We start from the raw sequence: 21,620 nt of genomic DNA, 5'->3' as shown, positions 1-21,620 counted from the left end.
GTATTGATGTACTGCATTGCTACACTGGCTGAAAAATGGGTTGAGGATTCAGACACTGACTACTTTAAATGATGTAGCTGGTAGATACACAGTTACATTTTACAGTACTTTAATTTTCGCTTTGCACAGCCCCCTAATAATACACAGTTAAATGTGTATGGCCAGTGCACTATTGTTTAAGCTTTCCATCAGCCTCATTAATAGTTTGCAGGTGAAACTCCACATACTGCTACAATAGTTTCTTGTTGAACATTTATGAGCAGTAACAACTAACCACCAAGTTTACGGTTCTTGAAGAATAATCAGGTACATATGGAGCAGACATTGTCACTGTTTTTACATACAGCCAAATTGTTTAACTCTTATTCCACAGTTAATCTGAAGCATTGTTGTTGTAATAACCAGTACAGGTTTATCATCTGAAACTTGGCCTTGGACTGACTGTCTCATGACCAAAAATCGGGTCCTTATATATCATCACAATAATAGGTGCTGAAGCTACACATTGTTCAAAGTTTAATTTACAGAAATTACAACTAAAACTTACTTTATTAAATTAACTGACTACATCAAAAAATTGGTTCTTTTTAGCAGTTTCTTCTACTATGAGGTTTAGGCTGAATTATTTGTTTAAATCACGAAATTAACAATTATAGTTATGCAAACAATACTTTGGACAAAACGGTTAATTACTTTGGAATTAACTAAGGGGTGCTTTTGCTAATACGTTTCTGAATAGAGCCAAACAGAGACTTTAAGATTACTAGCATTTCGTCTTCCAAATGTTTACAACTATTACAGAACTTATATTTGTTTATATGTCAACAATAGAATTTAAGTTATGAAACAATTACTGATTTCACCCTGTAACAAACAATACTAACTAGGAAAACTCAAAATAAATCAGAAAATCAATTAGATAAATAAAACTAAGCACAAAATGAGATCTGGTGTTAAATCCTTTAGAACTGAGGGCCAACCTTTCTCTTTTTTGAAAATACAGATTATATTCACGTTCGTTAATGGTATATTGTAGAAAGTGAAAAAATGAATTTAAGGAGGCAAGTGGCAAAACAAGAAGGGAATTAAAAATATCCCAGCTTGCTTCATCACACACCTTTAATTATTTCAAAGTGCTGCTGAATGACAAAACGATCATTTCAGTTAAAATCTTCTTGATTGACAACATTATTTAAGGCTGACATCACCTGATATAATTTATTTTATTTAACATAAGTTGCACTGTATATTATTTATTATTCACTATGACTTGCCCATGTCTGGTAAATTAGGCTGTAAGACCAATGGCAATTGATGTATATTACACAGACAAACTGCTGCAGGCTGTTAAAGCTGATGTGTGTTGCTCAACCTCTATGACAATACTGAGTCAAATATCTAATCTGAGCCATACATTTCCCAATACTAGTCTTCATCATATTCTTTCCCAGTAGGTCACATGTGGTTTGTCTCATCTGGGATAGTAAAATGCGATCATTGCTTAACTCATTTGTTCCTCTTTCCAACGGTACGTTGCAACCCGTAATCCCAAAAATTTATGAAATAGTTATATTTCCTAGAGGACCATTTTTTAGTGTTTCTTGAAGGAACATTTGCCTTGATGGTTGAAATAAATGAAAGTTGACACATATGGTTTTTCTAGTATTTACAATGAGTTTGTTTCTGGTGAACTACACTGAATGTCATTTTATAGAACTTCCTACTACTGACTGCAGTGTTTCTGGGCTGGATCCAGTGAGCAATATGCTGGTGTCATTGGGAAATAGGATGGTTTTTTGGGACTCAAATATTCAACATAATTGTCTACATAAACCAACAAGAGTAGAGGTCCTTGAATTGTGTCCTGAGGTACACCCTATTATACTGGTAATTCATTGCAAAAGAAAGAATTGTTTCTTCTTTAACTTAGAGTGTTGAACGCATATTGAACTGATAGCTACTGTCTGTGCTTTTCTTTGATGTGAATGCAAGGTAGAATAAATCTACAAAAGATACATATAAAGGATAGAAATATGAAGGCAATATTGTGAAAAAGAGAGAAGAATTGGATGTTATGAGATTGGGGTGTGATACTGTGAGAAGAATTTGATGAAGCACTAAAAGACTTAAGCTGAAACAAGACACTTGGAGTAGATGACATTCCCTATGATTATTGTGTGGACCAACCACCAAAAAACTAATGCATCTGTTGTGCAAGTTCTCCTTGCATTTCAAGAATTCCAAATAAATGAGATGCTGACAGGTGTGAATATTCCCAGAATGAGATTTTCACTCTGCAGCGGAGTGTGCGCTGACATGAAACTTCCTGGCAGATTAAAACTGTGCGCTGGACCGAGACTCGAACTCGGGACCTTTGCCTTTCGCAGGCAAGTGCTCTAACATCTGAGCTACCAAAGCACGAATCACGCCCCATCCTCACAGCTTTACTTCCGCCAGTACCTTGTCTCTTACCTTTCAAACTTTACAGAAGCTCTCCTGTGAACCTTACAGGACTAACACTCCTGAAAGAAAGGATATTGCGGAGACATGGCAATTTGCCAATCTTTGGAATGCTTTGAAATCTTATCAAGATCTGAATGAATATTTATGCAACTTCTCTGCTCAGCTCTGCTCTGCTCTCGTTGACCAACACCTTCAACCTATTACCTGCAACCTGCCCTCATATACAAAAGATACCAACCATTTCCTTCACCGACTCTCCACAGTTCCTGATCACACAATGCCCTGATCGTCACTATTGATGCCACCTCCCTGTACTATAACATTCCTAATGCCCATGGCATTACTGCTATTGAACACTACCTTTCCCAATGCTCATGGATTCCAAACCAACAACCTCCTTCCTAGATGCCATTACCAACTATATCCTCACCCGCAATTACTTCTCCTTACAAATCTGGGTATGGCTATGGGCACCTGCATGGCACCATCCTTTGCCAACCTATTCATGGGACATCTAGAGGAATTCTTCCTAAAAGCCCAGAATCCTAGACCCTTCACCTGGTTCAGAATCATTGATGACATCTTAGCTATCTCGATTGGAGGTGAGGACACCCTATCTGCATTCCTCCAGAACCTCAACAACTTCTCCCCCATTTGCTTCACCTGGTCCTACTCAACCCAGCAAGCCACCTTCCTAGCTGTTGACCTCCAACTCAAAGATGGCTACATCAGTACCTCCGTCCATATCAAACCTACTAACCACCAGCAATACCTCCACTTCGAGAGCTGCCACCCGTTCCATACCAAGAAGTCCCTTCTATACAGCCTAGCCACCCATGGTTGTCGCATCTGCAGTGATGACCAGTTCCTCTCAAAATATACCAAGGGTCTCACTGAAGCCTTCACTGACTGTAATTATCCTCCCAACCTTGTACAAAAACAGATCTCCTGTGCCTTATCTTTCCAGTCTCCCACCACCTCCCAAAGTCTCATTGTCCAGCCATAGAGGAGCATTCCCTCATAACTCAGTACCATCCAGGACTTGAGCAACTGAATTACATTCTCTGCCAGGGTTTTGTTTACCTCACGTTGTGCCCTGATTTGAGAAATGTTCTGCCCACCATCCTGCCCACCCCTCCCATAGTGGTATTCCACAGTCTACCGAACCTACACAATATACTCATCCATCCTTACACAATCCCTACTGCCAGTCCCTTATCTCATGGATCATACCCTTGTAATAGACCAAGATGCAAGACCTGTTCCATACATCCTCCCACCACCATCTACTCCAGTCCAGTCACTAACATCACCTATCCCATCAAAGACAGGGCTACCTGTGAAACCAGTCATGTGGTCCACATACTAAGCTGCAAACACTGTGCTGCACTATATGTAGGCATGACAACTAACAAGCTATCTGTCCACATGAATGGCCACCGACAAACTGTGGCCAAGAAACAAGTGGACCACACTGTTGCTGAACACACTGTCAAACAGGGCATCCTTCATTTCAATGACTGCTTCACAGCCTGTGCCATATGGATCCTTCCCACAAACACCAGATTCTCTGAATTGTGCAGGTGGGATCTTTCACTGCAGTATATCCTATGTTCCTGTAACCCTCCTGGCCTCAATCTTTGTTAGTCACTGTCCTCACCCATCCAGCCCCTTCTCTGTTCCGATTCCAGCACTACACAGTTGTCATTCCACCACCACACACACTGAGAACAGCAAACCAAAGCAGAAATGCTGAATTCCATCTTCAAATGTTCCTTTGCTAACAATATGATCAGCACAGTTTGGTAACCTCACTGTAGAGATAACACATTGCATGCAGACAGGCACAACAAAAAGACAGTGACACACTGAGCTTTTAGCCAAAGCCTTATTCAGAAAGAGGAGGCAAATCCGCACACATCCACACAAGCAGGCATGCCTCAGGCACACACGATTACTGTCTCTGGCTGATCTGGTCAGACTGCAGGGACTAGAAAGTGACAGGACAAGGCTGTCAAATGCAGTTTGGGACACTGTGGGGTGGGGTGGAAGGGGGGGGGGGAGCAGGGGGAAAAGGGAGTGGATAAGAAGAGGAGCAGAGAGAGGAAAAGCTTGGCAGTGGTGCACAATGAAGTTGAGTGGATGTGAAGTGGGAGGTGATGATAGGACACAGGGGCCAGAAACTGCTCGATGGAGCACGTGGACACTGTATGTTATGGTACGTTGCGGCCTGGAAAAAGTTTGGGACTGAAGACTGTGTTACAAGGATAACTCCCATTTGTGCTGTTCAAAAAAGCTAGTGGGAGACGGGAAGATCCAGATGGCCTCGGTTGTGAAGCAGCAACTGAAATCAAGCATTTTATGTTCAGCTGTGTGTTGTGCCACAAGGTGGTTTACTTTGCTCTTGGCCACAGTTTGGCAGTGGCTGTTCATCCTAGTGGACAGCTGGTAATCATACCAATTAAAAAGTTGTGCAATGATTGCAGCAGAGCTGATATATGACATGGCTAGTTTTGCAAGTCGCCTGGCATTTGATTGGATAGGATAAGGCTTTGATACGAATGGAATAGCAAGTGCTGGATGGGTGGATTGGGTAGGTTTCACACCTGGGTCTTCCTCACTGATATGATCCCCATGGCAAGAAGTTGGGATTTGGAGTGATGTAGGGATGAACTAAAATGTTAGGTGGGTGATGGAACATCACTTTAGCAGGGATGGGATTAACCTCAGATAGAATGACCCTCATTCCAAGATGCAATATAGATAGTCAAATCCCTGATGAAGGATGTGGTTCTGTTGTTCCAGACTAGTGTGTTATTGGATGATAAAGGGGTGCTCCTTTGTAGTTGGTTCTTGGGGGAGGTGGGTGGATTGGCCATGTATGGGGATACAGCACAAGAAATCTGTTTCTGGACTAGGTCTGAGGGATAGCACCTGTCCTTGAAAGCCTTGGTGCGACCTTCAGCTTACCAAGCAAGGGAGTTCTTTTCCCTGCAGATACGCCATCTCTGGGTGGCCAAGCAGTATGGGAGGGTTTTTTTTGGTAGGGAAGGGATGGCAACTTTCAAAATGCATGCACTGTTGATGATTGGTGGATTTAATGTGGAGAGTGGTGTGGATGGAACTAAGAGAGGAGGAGGTCAAAATCAAGGAATGTGGCATGCTGGACTGACAAGGAACAGGTGAAGCAGATGGGAGATAAGGTGTTATGGTCGTGAAGGAATGATGATAGGGTGTCTTGGCCCTGAGTCCAGATCATGAAGATATTATCAGTGGATCTGAATCAGATCAAGTGTTTGGGATTTTGGGAGGCTACAAATGTTTAATCTAAATGACCCATTTGACTAGGAGATGTGGAAAAAGGAACAGATATGTCAGCTGTGACAGAATAGGAGATATAATGGAACATTGACAGCCATGTTGAGTGGACAATGAAGGAAAAGCTAAAGAATGAAAGAAGACCCACAAGTGGAAGTTGTAAATCACTGTAAATTCAGTAAGTTTAGTCCACTTGGCAAACTTCACCCAATTTCATTCATATGCAATTTCTGTGGTTTGCTGCCAGAAGTGTGGAATGACATGACAAAAATTGATTAAATCATAAATCAGATGGATGGTGAGGCTTTTAAGTGGGGAGAGTGGCCCTAAAAGGAAAGTTTGTCATTTGTGGATTTTGAAATGATGTTCCTGGCAAAATACTGGTCTAAAAGTGAGCAAGACAAGATTCTAAATTCGATATTCAACCATCCCTATACCCAAAGATTAGATGGACATATTCTGAATTTTGGAAGTGAAATTAGAGAGAAAACAGTACTTGGAATGACACAATCAACATTAGGTGGTGCAATGGATGTGCGTGAAGTTCATAGTCATCTGATTGGCATGACAGCTGAAAGTGTACAGCAGGTGTGACAAATATTTGTCCAGGCTGAAAGAGGGAAGAAACAGCAGAAGCAAAAGAGAGGACCAGTGGAGTAAGTGGAATATGGAAGGATTACCCTCATGCAAAACAATTATGGCTCACTTAATTGTGGCCAGTAAAGAGGAGGGAGATGGAAAGAAAGAGAAAATGACTGAGGAGAGCCATACACAAATGCACAACCACAAAACATAACAACCACAGGTGAAGGGGTGTGCTTTCATACAAGAGGTTATGTAGAATGGCAGCAAGAGACATATGAATAAATATGCCAAGAGATAATGTTGTGGGAAACTCGCATTAGTTCTTGTTGAACACCACACTGGAACAAATGATGTAGGGCCAATGGAAATAAACAAAATGCGAGGGACATATGCAATATGAACAGCTATACTTAGAGATGAACCACAAGATCAGATAGACAAAGGAGAAGGGACGGTTGAAGGCAAAGCAGTGACTCTGATTATCACTGCAGAAGTATATGGAAAGAAAAAGTGGTGGTGGACTCTGGGTCTCAGATCTGTGGAACTGCTAAGAACTAATAGGAAGAGCTGTTGAAGATGGACTTGGAATTACTTAGTGTGTTAGTGGTTTTAAGGTAAAGGGAGCATTTGAATAATATGCAAAGCATATTTGTAAGTGAAGATCAAAGAGGATGGGTTTAGAATGGATGCTATAGTAGCACCTAACTTGCAGGATGAGTTGATAATGGGATCAGACTGATTAACAGGATGTAAGGTAGAAATAGGTTATCAGAGAAATGAAATAACAATGTGGCATGGAGATAGAGAGAGAATGTGAATGCAGCCAGTGGTAATGAAAGAGGGTTCATACATATCTATTATGCAATGGTAGAGAAACAAGAGGAAGAGCAGAATAAAAATTTCACAGCAATGGTATGTTTGAGCAAAACACATTTGGCACTCCTGCACACACCTGTGTTTAATGTGTAACTGCCAGAAGTTTCATCATTGTACATCAGTTAGTTATTGTTCAGTGCTGCACTGAATAAAACTTTGTGTCACACAGTTTGTGAATTCCGAGATGGCAGAGTTAGAGAAGCAATGTGTCTGCATTACATTTTAAATGAAACTCAAGAAAACCTTTACAGAGACACATCAAATGATGCAAGTGATGAGTGCTTAAGCCATAATCGGTACTACGAATGGTTCACATAGTTCACAAATGGCCAGATGGAAGTTAAAGATGACCCTCGTTCAGGACACCCTTCAATGTCTACTGATGATGCTCATGCCAGGAACGTCAATGAAATTGTATGTGCCAATCGAAGACTGACTGTCTGAGAGATTGAGAAGAATGTAATATTTCAGTTGGATCGTGTCATGAAATCCTGACATAGCGTCTTGGAATACATAGTGTTGCCACTAAGTTCATCCCACAGCTCATGAGTCCAGGGTTATGACATTGAGGCCAAGGTCCAGTCTTCACAATGGGTCAGGAAAGGATTAGTTCATCATGAATTCATGCTACAGAGACAAAATGGTAATTGATGATACTATCAGGATGTGTTGTGATGCCTATGAGAAAATGTGAGAAGGAGATGGCCTGAAATGTGGAGAGACAGTTCATGGCTCTTGCAACACAAGAACACACCCACATGTTGCTCCCTGTCAGTGTATAATGATCACACAAAAAACGAAATCACTGTCCTGCCTCATCCTCCATACACTCCAGACCTAGCCCCAGCATTTTTTTTTTTAATTTCCAGATTTGAAAACCCCATTGAAAGTATGAAGATCTGCTATGACAGATGAGATACAAGAAAATTCACAGATGGTGGTTCGCATGATCCAGCAAGAGGCATACCAAGACTGCTTCCACAAGTGAAAACATCATTGGGAGCGGTGTAACAATTGTGGAGGGGCATAGTTTGAAGGAGTCCATACACAATAAGTAAAAGTTAAATGTGAAAAATTTTGTGGACAAAGTTCCAGAATTTTTTGAACAGAACTCATTGAAGAATTGTCAGCAATCACAGTTTTGCATTTTATTATCAATTGCTAAATTATGAACACGCTTTTTTCCAAAGTACAAAAGCAAGTAAAGGACCACTTACAAAATAAAAATAAAGCCTCATACACGGAACTTCATGCCCCCATACCACATTCTGCATACAACAGCCCATTGTTCAGTGTAGATAAGAAGGAGGAGACATGTGGGAAAGAGAAAAACCAGAAAACACTGAAGAATTATTACAGAAGTTTAGTGGTGCTAAAGTATTTATAAGTCTGGCTCTGACTTCAGATATCACTAGGCATTGTTGGCCCCTGAATGCAGACTGTATACCACATTCCTTTATGAAGGGCATTGCTATCAGTATCAAATGCTTCCCTTTGCACTAAAAAAGACCATGTCAGCATTTATTCTAACACTGGATAGAGTTTTTTAGTCAAGATCTACTGAAGCACATCACCTTGTATGTAGATAACATTCTGATTGCAAGCAATACATGGAATGAACATATGTCAATCTTAAAGAAAGTTTTTCAGAAATTCGAATCGGCAGGTGCTAAACTGAACCTGAGAAAATCTCCTAGGTCAGGGGAAGCCAACTATATTGTATGCACACTCCCTTTCACTCGACTTGGAGGATAAAACACCAAAATGTGCAGGGATGCTAGTCTAAGTAGATGGAGAAGCAGATTTTCCAATTAATATGTTATGCATAGTTGAACCCTAGGCAGAAAACAAGGAGTTGGATAAAGCACAGTGCTTTGTATGCCATAATTTGTCATACATATGAGAAGTTGATCAAAGCCATGTAGTGCCCATCAGTGTAGATAATTTTGGATCAGTGGAAGTAAAGCTAGCATATCATGCACTGATAACCAATTTGGAAAAGTCGGTGGAAGAAGAGTTGTATAGAGAAATCAGTATAAAGTATACTAAGCCTGAACAGTCTGTCAATTTTGCTGCACTGTGAGGGAAAGTGTCACATTTGCACGGAAGTGACAGGGAGATAATGGAAAAATTGTTAGTGGAATATGCAGAATTATTCAACCTTCCAAGACCATTTCCAACTGGGCCACTTATGCAGCAGAGAATTCCCACTGGGAACTGCCAGTGTACAGGAAGCTATGCCAGATTCCACATTACCTCAAACCAGTGATGGAGGAATTTGTAAACCAACATCTCTGTGATGGAATAATAGAAGAGAGTACCAGACAATGGGGCTGGTGAGGAGTGAGGAGGGGAGGGGGGGGGGGGGGGGCACCAGTCATTATTGTACCAAAACAATAGCTCAGAAGGCAGTAGGGCATATAGATTCAGTTGTGACTATCAATAATGAATCAGCATATGGTAACACTGCACACCCAGTATCACACAATACAAAAACTTTGAATAAGCTGAGGCAATGCCATTGTTTTGCAACTATGGATCGATGAAGTGGGTACCATCCATCGGCGGTAGTGCCAGAGAATGAATATAATCCACATTTACAGTTCTGGTCATTAACTGCACCACTGAATGCCATTTGGGTTGACAAATGCCCCTGTGACATTCCAAAGCCTATTGTCTGGGGAATTATGAGGCCTGAAACTTCAATGACACATGGTATACTTAGATATTATTGCAGAATTTTCTAGACATATAAGAACACATGGTACATTTGTGGGACATCTTTAGTCATTTGTGAGCAGCACTATTTTTAGTTTATAAAAGCATTATTTTTTATCAAAAGAAATATGTTATTTGGGCCATGTTATCAGTCAGGATCATGGGCAAACAGACCCATAGCTCATAAAAGCCATGCAGGAATTCCCTATTCCTACTATGGAAAAAGAGCATCAATGATGTATGTATGAAGACTGAAGCAATGAATGAAACCCAGGTCTCATGCTCACTAGGCACATGTGCTAACCACTATGCCTCCCTGTCACAGTGGCTTTGCACAACTGCATGGACTACCCCAGATGACTGAGACTTGACAAGGTCTCTGGAACCATGAACTACCCCAGATGTCTGAGACTTGAAAAGGTCTGGAACCATATAGTTTCATTAGAATAAAGCACCTATGCCTGGCTTTCAGGCAGAATCACCTGTTTCATTTGACACTGAGGTGCTATTCCAACACAATTGGAGACACTCTGCAAGCTCGTTCAAGTTTAAGGGGAATACCAAGTGGACTGGGGCATGAGCAGGAATTTGGATCAAGGAAGGAGGTGTGACAGGGCAGTCCATGCAACTGAGCAAAGCCACTGTGTCAGGGTGTCTTACTGGTTAGCACCCAGCAGTACAGCTGGGCTCAAATCCTGTCCTTGCTACAAATTTTCATTCATTGCTTCAGTCTGCATATACGCATCATAGATGTTTGAGACTTGAAAAGTCTCTGAAACCTCACGATTTCATTAGATAAAACAACACCACTCCTTTTTAGCCTTGGCTTTTTATTACAGGAGTGCCAAAGTTTGCAAACATAGCATGGACACTTACACATCTGTTAAAGAAGGGAATAAAGTTTCATTGGCCTCCTGACTGTGAACAACCCTTTGTGCATTTAAGAGTCCTATTGATGTCTTGTACTGTCCTCACTTCATGGATATCAAAAGTGGTTCATACTAACTTGTGATGCCAGGAACCATGCCTTAGGGTGTGCATTACACCAACAAACAGACAAGGCAGAGCACCTGGCAACCTATACATCAAGACAGATAAACAAGGCATAAAATAATTACTTAACTATAGAGAAGGAGATGCTCAGCCTCATTTATGGTATCACATATTTCCATTGCTATCTTTTATGGTAGATGTTTCAAAGTCATGACAGATCACATTGATGAGCCTCAAAGAATGAACTGGACACCTAACTTGATGGGCTTTATGGCTTAATGAGTTTGATTTTGAGGTAGTACACTGCCTTGAGAAAATAAATGGCAACATTAGCTGATTGCTTCACAAGATACGTATAATGGAATGTGTTGGTATTTCTGCAGATGAGTGGTATAAGGCTCTGGCTGTTGACTGTAACTGTCAGCACTTTTGCTATACAAACCTAGTTTTGTGTTGATTATGGAGTGCTTTGCAAAAGAACAAAGTGTTGGCGGCATACAGTCATGCCGGCAAATTTATATAACAAAGTACTGTCTTAGCAGGGAATGTAGGTTGCTGTGCTACTGAGTGATGTGTTATGGAACATTATTGGTGGGGAACATGGAAGTAAGACTTGGAGCAGTATGTGAGAAACAGTGTACTGTGTGGACAAAGGTTTGAGTTAAGTTAACTGCAAATTGCATTACAAAGGTTGTAATGGACCTTTCAAGATGATTTGTATGGATGCCCTCTGTCAGTTAGCACAGGTGCTGGAGGGGGACTCAATATGGCTTATCTGCAAACAATCACTTTTCCCATTACTTGGTTATGATTGCTGTGAAAAACCAGCAGACAGAAACTGCATCTCAGGCAACAGCAAAGAATTCTAAAATTTGGGACATTGGAAACTGTGGAAATTGATTAGGGTACCAGTTTCATTTCAAAGTAAATGAAAAAGGTGTGTAGACTTTTATGAATTCAGAAGTTATGGACATGAGCAAATGGAAGAACAGAAAGGGTACAGAGAAAGGCAGGGAAAATGTTAAGTTATTAAGTGAACAGTCACTGTAGTGACTGGGCTGCTCTACTACTATATGTGGTAGCAACTTATAACTCAAAGGCACACCAAAGTACAGGATTATCAGCATATGAGGTCACTTATGGTCAGAAGATGCTCTCCCCTTTTGAACTGTGTAAACCTTCTCCTGGGGATGATATATCAATTGTTCGTAATTTTGCTAAGAGGTTTAGGGTCATCTGAAACTGGGTTAAGATAACAAATACAAAAGCCCTGGATTGGCAGGAAGAAGAAGGCCAATCTGCCCAAGTACCCTGCATGGCAATGGGTAATATTGACCAACCCCTATATTCTGGAAGGGAGACAAAGAAATTCATTACACCATACCAAAGGCCTTACCATGTAATTGAAATACCTTTCTGGTCAATGTGAAGTTACAACCCCTGACTCATACCACTGTGATGATTGGTACTTGTGGGTTGAACATGACTGTTCAAGGGTGTCCCGGAAGCCCTGTCTCATTTACTGGTAGCTTCATCCAAAGGAGGAAGGGAATAGATTGAGGGTGAAGGAGGCGGGTGGGGGTGGGGTGGGGGGTGAAGTTAAGATCTGGTAAAATGAATGAATTACCCCTAAAATGCTCCAGTTTATCCATATGTCATAAGACCATGGAGCAGCCTAGTGAGCTAAGCAAGGATTTCCTCTTCCTTGAGGGAGACACAATACATATGTGAATTTTATCTGTGTTTTTCTTGTTAGTTGGGAAAATGTGTGCATATGTGTAATGGTTATGTTTAAGTCTGTATGGATTACAAAGTACTGAAATTCAAATATCAGAAGATGTTGCATTTCTGCTAGAGGCTTACAAATCAGCATAAAGGACAGATTTTATTGTAGTTAAAGTATGTATTAAGGTAATATATTAAAAGGTCAGACTTCTATTTACAGAGAATGTGTAATGTTGTTAATGGTATGAAGAGGGTTAGCATAAATGATTTCAGGCTTGGTAATGACTACAGGAGTGTCCTGAACTCAGGAATAGTAGTTAATAATGTTACCTTTCAAATCTTATTTAACAAGAAATATTAGTTAGGAAGTTCATGTGATGGAAAGTGTGCATTTTACTACCCAAAGGAAGTTCCACACAATACTCTCCACTTCAGAACTGTTGCAGTGTCAAGCTGAGTGACTTATGTTATGCCCTAGAAAGCTAGTGCATATAGTTCCAGGGTCATGCAAGCTGAAACTATTCTGTGCCTAAAGACACCCAGTTATGAGTGTCCCTGAGAAGTGATTATACACAGAAACAAATAGTTCCAAAGGGCAGACTCACATTGGCACTTTTCAGTGGCAGACTCAGTAGTTGTCATCTACACAAGCTATAACCAGAGCTGGCTAAGCAACACACAACAATTAGAACATTGAGGGCAAAGCCTGATAAATAGTAGCACCTGTTGTGACATTATGGGTTCTTATTTCTGGCTACCCAGTACCATTACCGGCACCACATTCTTAAACACTTCCTGTTCCTTACTCCTCCTCCCTGAGCTCCCTTTCAAAATTCTCCCTAAAGAAAAAATGAAAAAAATTATCTACCTGAGCATTACCTTAGACTTTACCCATCTCACTTCCATAGACTGAGTGCTACCTGCCCACAGAATGGCTGGATTTTGATGGAGAAACTGTTTGAGCATATATGACAGCATCAAAGACTAATTGTGTGGGGAACCTCCAAATCCATTACACTCATAAGTTTGCTAATAATAGGCACTGTCCATTAGTGTCTCAGGTGTGAAATACATGACTCCCATCTCAACAAACCTCCTGCCTGCATGCTTATACTAATAATGACAGCACCCATCAATAGGAACATTATCTGTTAAAGTGTTTCAGATGCCAGATACTAACAGAATGGTGCCTGAGATGAACTGTGAATGTTCCAGGCACAGCAGCAGGAAGAAAGCAGAGGGTTGCATTCTTCCAAGAGGAAAAGGGTGATACTGCTTGAGCCTAATGCCAGAAAACCCATTTTCCACAGGCATGCTGGCATGACAATATGCCATGGCATCCATGTAGATGCTGCTGCACACCTTTTGGTCAGTGACCAACATGTTATCAAAAACAGGGATGCTCTGACACAGGGTGTACATGACATTGCAGCAGCCACATCACAACAAACTCACATTGGCATGTACAAATACAAGCTTTCCGTCCTGGTAAGTCATCAAAATGGTGAATTATTGAGTCAGTGTACGCTGCAGTTTTGGCTTCCACTGTGAGGGCACTATTGGTCCACCATCACCCTTACAGCAATGCTTATCAGGGCGATCAGACACTGAACTAATGGGCTGAGGGTCTAACTGAGGCCCTCATTGCCAGTGAGACACGGGGCTCTGCCAGTGCCAGACGACATCAGCAAGATGCTTGACTGGATGCCTATGTCTCTGTCATTCACCATGGGTGGGCATGTCCCAGCTGCAGTGCTTGCAGCAAAACAACTCCCATCCAATGTGTCAGCACCTGATACGACACTGCCACGGTATGATGATCATGCAAGGATGCCTTCTACTTGGTCGTGCCAGGTATAGCAGCTACTGAATGTACATGATAATGCTCGCCAACAACATCTGTGGGTTTGATGACCACACCCAGTGCCCACCAAATGCAGGGACAAATTGTTGGAAAGTAGTAAAGGGAGGCTGCTGCCATCAAGCAGATTTTTATTCACTCTGACCCATATCCTCCATCAGAGAACACCACACCCATTGCAATGGAGTATCAAACAAAATTTGTGGCTCAGTTTAGGACTTCTTGGGAGTCAGGATTCAGCTTTTTATCTTGGGTGGAGAGCCATCACCAGAATTATAAGTTATTTCAAGTAGGGACCAGGGAAATGTTTTGGGACCTTAGTTGTTAATATTGTATATTAATGAGCTGGCAGACAATCGTGACAGTAACCATAACTTTTTTGAAGATGTTGCAGTTATTTGTAATGAAGTACTATCTGAATAAAGCTGCACAAATATCCATCCAGAACCTGACACAATTTCAAAGTAACGCAGAGACTGGAAATTTGCTTTAAATACTAAGAAACATAAAATTGACATACATGGAAGATAGATTTCTACTCAACATAAAAATTACATTAGTACAGACAGACACAATGAAAAGACACTTAAACATTTGCTTTTGGTCAGAGCCTTTTCAGAAAAGAAGACACACACACACACATTCCACATGGGAAAAATATATTAAAAAACAAAGATGCAGTGACTTACCAAACGAGAAAGCGCTGGTAGATAGACACAATAAAAAACACAGAAACGCACACACAAATTTCAAGCTTTTGCAACCCATGGTTGCTTCATCAGGAAAGAGGGAAGGAGAGGGAAAGACGAAAGGATGTGGGTTTTAAGGGAGAGGGTAAGGAGTCATTCCAATCCCGGGAGTGGAAAGACTTACCTTAGGGGGAAAAAGGGACATGTATACACTCGCACTCGCACACACACACACACACACACACACACACACACACACACACACACACACACACACACATATCCATCCGCACATATACAGACACAAGCAGACATATGTAAAGGCAAAGAGTTCGGGCAGAGATGTCTGAATTGGCAGATGCTTGACAATAGACATCACTTCTTCGATGAAGCCCTCCTTAAAAAGTTTTGAGAACCAGTATTAAGGGAAACATCTACAGAAATTCTTCATGACCCAAGCCACATATCACTCCCATAATGACCATAAAGACAAGATTAGACTAATTACAGCATGCACAGAGGCGTTATCCTCACACTCCCTATGTAACTGGAACAAGGAAGAAACCATGACTTGTGGTAGCATGCTAAGTATCCTCTGCCATGCACTTCATAGTGATTTGCAGAATATGTAGACATTGATGCAGAAAGATTATAGCTGTCATTGCTTTGGTATGATATTGCTGGTAACTGTTGAATTTCATATTAACAGAAGGTTTTATGTTGCCATCTGTGAGGAAACAGTGAACATAGAGGACTGCAGCTCATTGAGCTTAATTGTCCTAGCCATGGATACAGATTATGAAGACATTTTCTTTAATTTGAATCACATATGGGCAAGTAGTGCATGAACTTGTGGGCATATGAAGGTGCCATGGCTTTTCTGGGAATTTATTCACAGATTTGTCCTTTAAGAAGACATTAATAATGTACAGAATAAACACAATCATTTGAGTTTCTGCTCTTTTTCTAGACTACCCCCCTTACCTCTCTCTCTCTCTCTCTCTCTCTCTCTCTCTCACACACACACACACACACACACACACTGGAAGCAAAGTTGCATTATTTCCACTTGTATATCTGTTGTGTGTGTGTGTGTGTGTGTGAGAGAGAGAGAGAGAGAGAGAGAGAGAGAGAGAACTTAAAGAATATAAAAATTTGGAGAGTTGTTATTTGTATCTATGTATGTCCATTTAATCATCTGCAGGTGAGTGGTTCATCCTGAAATTCTATTTTTATAAAAGAGTATATATTGAATTTTTAATCATCTGTACTATTTATGTCCCTCAAAAATAAAATGATTTCAGCTAAAAATATAATATAATAAGATGCAGTCAGTTTTATGTATTTCATAAAATAAATTCCTCAGTCAATGAAATGCTAGGTATTTACCTGTGTGTCTTCACAGTCACAGTCACATAGTAAGTCAATTTTAAGAATAAGACTCTCATTCACCCCTGTTGGCTTTATTTCAATGAACTGGGTCCAGTTTGCTTTGTTTTCAGGGCATTTCTTGACCTGAAATGATATTTTAATGAATAAATGACTATCAAATCCAGTTCAAACGTCTGAAAGTGAAAAAGAAATCTAACACTATTTCATACAGAAAAGGAGCATACACTTACAATTTATTATAACAAAGACAACAGGAAACCTCACTTGTATCTCAAATACCCATGGTATTAAATGACTGGGAAAAAGTTGTAACAGTAAGAAATAACAAACAATTTAAACTGTAATTTTTAAAACTTTCCTGGCATATTGAATATTCAGATTAATTCCAGGTTTGCAAACCGGTTATCATTAACTATAATCACTGACATTTCAACTGTGCACCTACCAGTAATTTTCAAGTGATCCACTGAAGACCGGTGAAGACTTCTCTCTTGCCACAATTATTACTGCAATAGGCAACCAAGAAATTAAGAACATACAGTTGCATACCAACCAGACTGCAGGGCCTTCTGAAAATTTATAGAGAAGAGGGTCTACCTTTACGGCCAATAGAAAGCACCACAGGTGTTCCAACATAAGATGTAGCCAAATCTTTTGCTTTCTTGTTGAGACCACTGGTAGGGAAATACATCGCATAAGTAACTCACAAAGGGAAGCTGCCATTGGCCGCTCCCTGACACAACTGAAATTTTGAAGGGTAAAAATATAGGATCACCTAGTTTGGTTTAGATGCCAATACTCAACAGTTTCTGAGAAATGACATTCAAAAGTTTGACACCACTTCAACAGTATCACATGTTGTGTCATATTTAGTGAGCTGTTAGCATACTCGTTAAGAGCATACTTTCAAATTTTTGTGCCATGTCTTCAAATACAATCTCACATTGCTTTTTTTCCTTTCATTGTGTGGAAGTACATCACATCAATATTAACAGAGGAAACAAGCATTTCATATCTTATTAAGAATAGATTTTATCATTACAAATCTTATATAAATAGCAGTAATTGAAAACGAAAAACTATAAATTCTAAAATTTCTATTTCATTTATTCTTCTATTCTTCAGGAGAACCATTGCATTTCTCAGGCTGATATCTGTCATAAAAACATTCAATACGTGGTAATTCGAAGTGCCACCAAAAACATGCAAAGACACATATGCCACACTCATATTTTCTATTGTGATATCATTATGAAAAGCAACTTCATTGACATTTCTAAATACTTCATGAACTAGCAATAATTTCACGACAAACCACACATATAGAAGCATTTTCTAAAAGCTGGAGCCTGAAATTGATTATGAATCAAAGTATGTATTTTAACTGTATCACTTCTACTTGTGATTTTCCTTTGCTGGCCGATGAGAATAGGGCACTTCTGTAATTGGTGAATGCAATTCTTCATCTGTTGAAGAAAGTATATGTTACAGGGTTGACAGAAAAGTGCACACTTCAGTGGAATTACTTTTAGTGAAAACTCTTTTATTCCAATTTTATTTCCAATTCATTGACATACTGCCCATTGTATAAGAATAGATTACTTTGCCCACTCCATGGGCCAATAATGTACAGAAATGGATCCATTTCTACATAAGGTCACAAAACTTTGTCCAGAAACTGATGCTAGATTTCTTTTGTGAGTTCTCTAGATTTTGTGACTGTTGTGTACTCATACTTTGCTCTTCCAGTAACTGGTAAACATCTTGACAGACTCAAGAACCAAATTTGAAGACAAACAAAAACTGTTGCTGACAGTTTTCCTGAAATTGTCAATCCATACTGGGCAGTGTGTAAGGGTGTCACATGATCCAAATGGCTAACAGCTATTTTCACGATTTTTCTCATCTTGAAACAATAGCATTCTCTTATTAGAGGTGTGATATTCACATTCTTTTTCATCTATGCTTATAACGAAATAAGGATTGAATTCCGAAATTGTAAAGGAAGTTTGAGATTGAAACAGTCTTGCTTTTTCCAATTATTCACCAGACAGATGCTTCTACATTTACATCTTTCATACTCTGCAAGCCGCCATCAGGTGCATGGGAGAGGGTACCCCATGCCATTGCTAAGTGTTTCCATTCCTCTTCCATGCACAGATAGAGCAGGGGAAAAACAAGTGTCAATATGCCTCTGTATGAGGCCTAATATCTTGTATCTTATCTACATGGTCCTTATGCAGAATGTATGCTGGCAGCAGTAGGATCATTCTGCAGTCAGCTTTAAATGTCTGTTCTCTAAATTCTCTCACAAGTGTTCTTCGAAAAGAACATTGCCTTCCCCCCCAGGAATTCCCATTTAAGTTCCCAAAGCCTCTCTGTAATATTTGCATGTTGTTAGAATCTACCAGTAACAAATCTAGCAGCACATCTCTGAATTTCTTCAGCATCTTCCTTTAAACCAACCTGGTTAGATCCTATACACTCAAGCAGTGCTGAAGAATAGGTTGCCTAGCATCCTATATGCAATCTCCTTTACAGATGAACCACACTTACATAAAATTTTCCCAATAAACAAAAGTTGACCATTTAACTTCCCTATCACAATCCTCATGTGCTAGTTTGATTTCATATCACCTTGCAACATTATGCCCAGGAACTTAAACAACGTGACTGTGTCAAGCAGGATGCTACTAATGCTGTATCTGAACATTATGGGTTTGTTTTTCCTACTCATCTGCATTAACTTACATTTTCATACATTCATCTAACCAACTGGAAATTTTGTCTAAGTCATCTGTAGCATACTATAGTCACTCATATTTAACATCTTCCTGTACGCCACAGCTTCGTCAGCAAACAACTGCGGATTTCTGCCCACCCTGTCTACCATACAATTTATGTATACAGAAAATAACAGCAGTCCTACTGCGCTTCCCTCTGGCACTCCTGATAATACCCTTGTCTCTGAAGAACACTCACCATCAATGAAGCATACTGGATGGGTTGGGTTGTTTGGGGGAGGAGACCAGACAACGAGGTCATCGGTCTCATCGGATTAGCGAAGGACGGGAAAGAAAGTTGGCTGTGCCCTTTCAAAGGAATCATCCCGGTATTCGCCTGAAGCAATTTAGGGAAATCACGGAAAACCTAAATCAGGATGGCTGGATGCAGGACTGAATCGTCGTCCTCCCAAATGCGACTCCAGTGTGCTAGCCACTGCGCCACCTCGTTCCGTGAAGCATACTGGATTCTATTACTTAAGATGTCTATCTTCTGCATGCTCAAACCTTCATTAACAATCTGCAGTTGGGTACTGTGACAAATTGTTTTCGGAATTATAGCAATATGGAATTCACCTGTTGCCCTTCATCCACAGTTCACATTATATTATGTGTGAAAAGGGCAAGATGAGTTTCAAACAAGCAATAGTTTCTGAAACAGTGTTGATATTTGGACATGAGCTGTTTGGTCTCTATGAAGTTTATTATATTCAAACTCAGAATAAGTGCTAGAATTCTGCAGTAAACAAATGTTAAGGATATTGATCTGTAATTTTGTGGATCTGTTCTTTTACCCTTCTTATATACGGCAGTCAACTGTGCTTTTATCCAGTTGCTTGGAACTCTGCACTGGGTGAGGGAATTGTGATAAATGCAACCTCATTAAGGGACCAAAGCCATAGAGAACTCTTTTGGAATTCCATCTGGACCTGGAGACTTATTTGTTTTGAACTATTTCAGGTAGTTTCTCTACACCAGGGTCTATACAGGACTTTGTGTGATGGTCAAATGATGGTATGTTTGTATGATTCTCATGTGTGAACTATTTCCTGAATGCAGAATTTAAAACTTCAACTTTCATTTTGCGATCTTTAACTGCCATGCAAGATTAGCCTGCTTAGCTATTTTACATAGGACCAGAATTTTTTTTAATTCTTGGCCAGATATTTTGCCAAGGTATAATGGTGGTAGTTGTTGCATGCTTCAAACATAGATCTTTTCACAGATACATGAATCTCTACTGTTCTTTGTCTGTCATTGTTTGTGTGTTCTCTTTTGAACTGAGAGAGCAGCAGCCTTAGCTTCCACAGTATTTCCCGAATTTCATTGCTAAACCATGGTGGGTCCTTTCCGTCCTTAATCCACTTAATACGCGCACACTTGTCCAGAGCACAATGTACAATCTGTTTAAATTTTGGGCATAATTCTTCTGCATCTATAATACATGGACTAAATGATTGCATTCATTGTGTAAGTTAGTTGCTAACAACTGCTTATCTGCCTTTCTAGCAGAAATACCCTCCTACCCTACTTAACTGGTTTATTAACTTTTGCAACCATAGTCACTATGATAACACGATCACTAATACCTGTCTCTGTATTGACAAGGTATGTCTGTAGCAACATCTAAGATATTTCCATTGGGTGTGGACTGCCAAACTAGCTGCTGAGGCAGTTTTCAGAAGACACATCTTTAGTGCTGACATTTTTGGTGACACGACACTACCAGATCCTGTTTTTCTCCTTGAAAGAATTGCACCAGGTGTTTGAGGCTAAATTTACAACTTTATGACTGCAACAAGGCTGCTTCAGCCATTGCTCACTGTCACAGTGCCCATGAAATAGCCCAATGTCCCCTGTTTCTAGCCTCTGTAAAATGACTGAACAACTATCAGTTAATCATTTTGTATTTGTCTTGAGTCGATCCACCACTAATCCCTTGGCTCCTCTTTCAAAATAGCTGTTTCGTATGAGTAACCTTGCACCCTCATACACTGCCCATTATGGGATTAACACTTTTTAGAAAACTGTTACTGGCAGATTTTGTTTGTCTCCAAAAAGTCAGTGACAGATTTGGTCCTCAGATCCAACAATATACAGGGTGGCACATTTATCTTGACCACCCTAAGTAACTGTTTGTCCAGATGCAGATTACAAAATGTTTCAAGCAAATGTTCTTCAGCTCTCAGGGGGACATCAATCAGCATGACTGCCTTC

At 40.2% G+C, this 21,620-nt stretch overlaps 1 protein-coding gene across 2 annotated transcripts in view; it reads right to left on the bottom strand.

Annotated features, from left to right (window-relative positions):
* Positions 1–21,620, bottom strand: part of LOC126163027 (integrin beta-PS-like) — a 258,145-nt gene that overhangs the window by 84,158 nt on the left and 152,367 nt on the right. For both annotated transcript variants that reach the window (XM_049919898.1, XM_049919896.1), the window contains exon 9: positions 16,618–16,743. In XM_049919898.1, coding sequence (XP_049775855.1) covers positions 16,618–16,743 — 126 coding nt within the window. The remainder of the gene's footprint in view (positions 1–16,617; positions 16,744–21,620) is intronic.

Source organism: Schistocerca cancellata, chromosome 2 (assembly GCF_023864275.1).
Source record: "Schistocerca cancellata isolate TAMUIC-IGC-003103 chromosome 2, iqSchCanc2.1, whole genome shotgun sequence".
Classification (NCBI taxonomy): Eukaryota; Metazoa; Arthropoda; class Insecta; order Orthoptera; family Acrididae; genus Schistocerca; species Schistocerca cancellata.
This window is presented reverse-complemented; position numbering and strand designations above follow the sequence as displayed.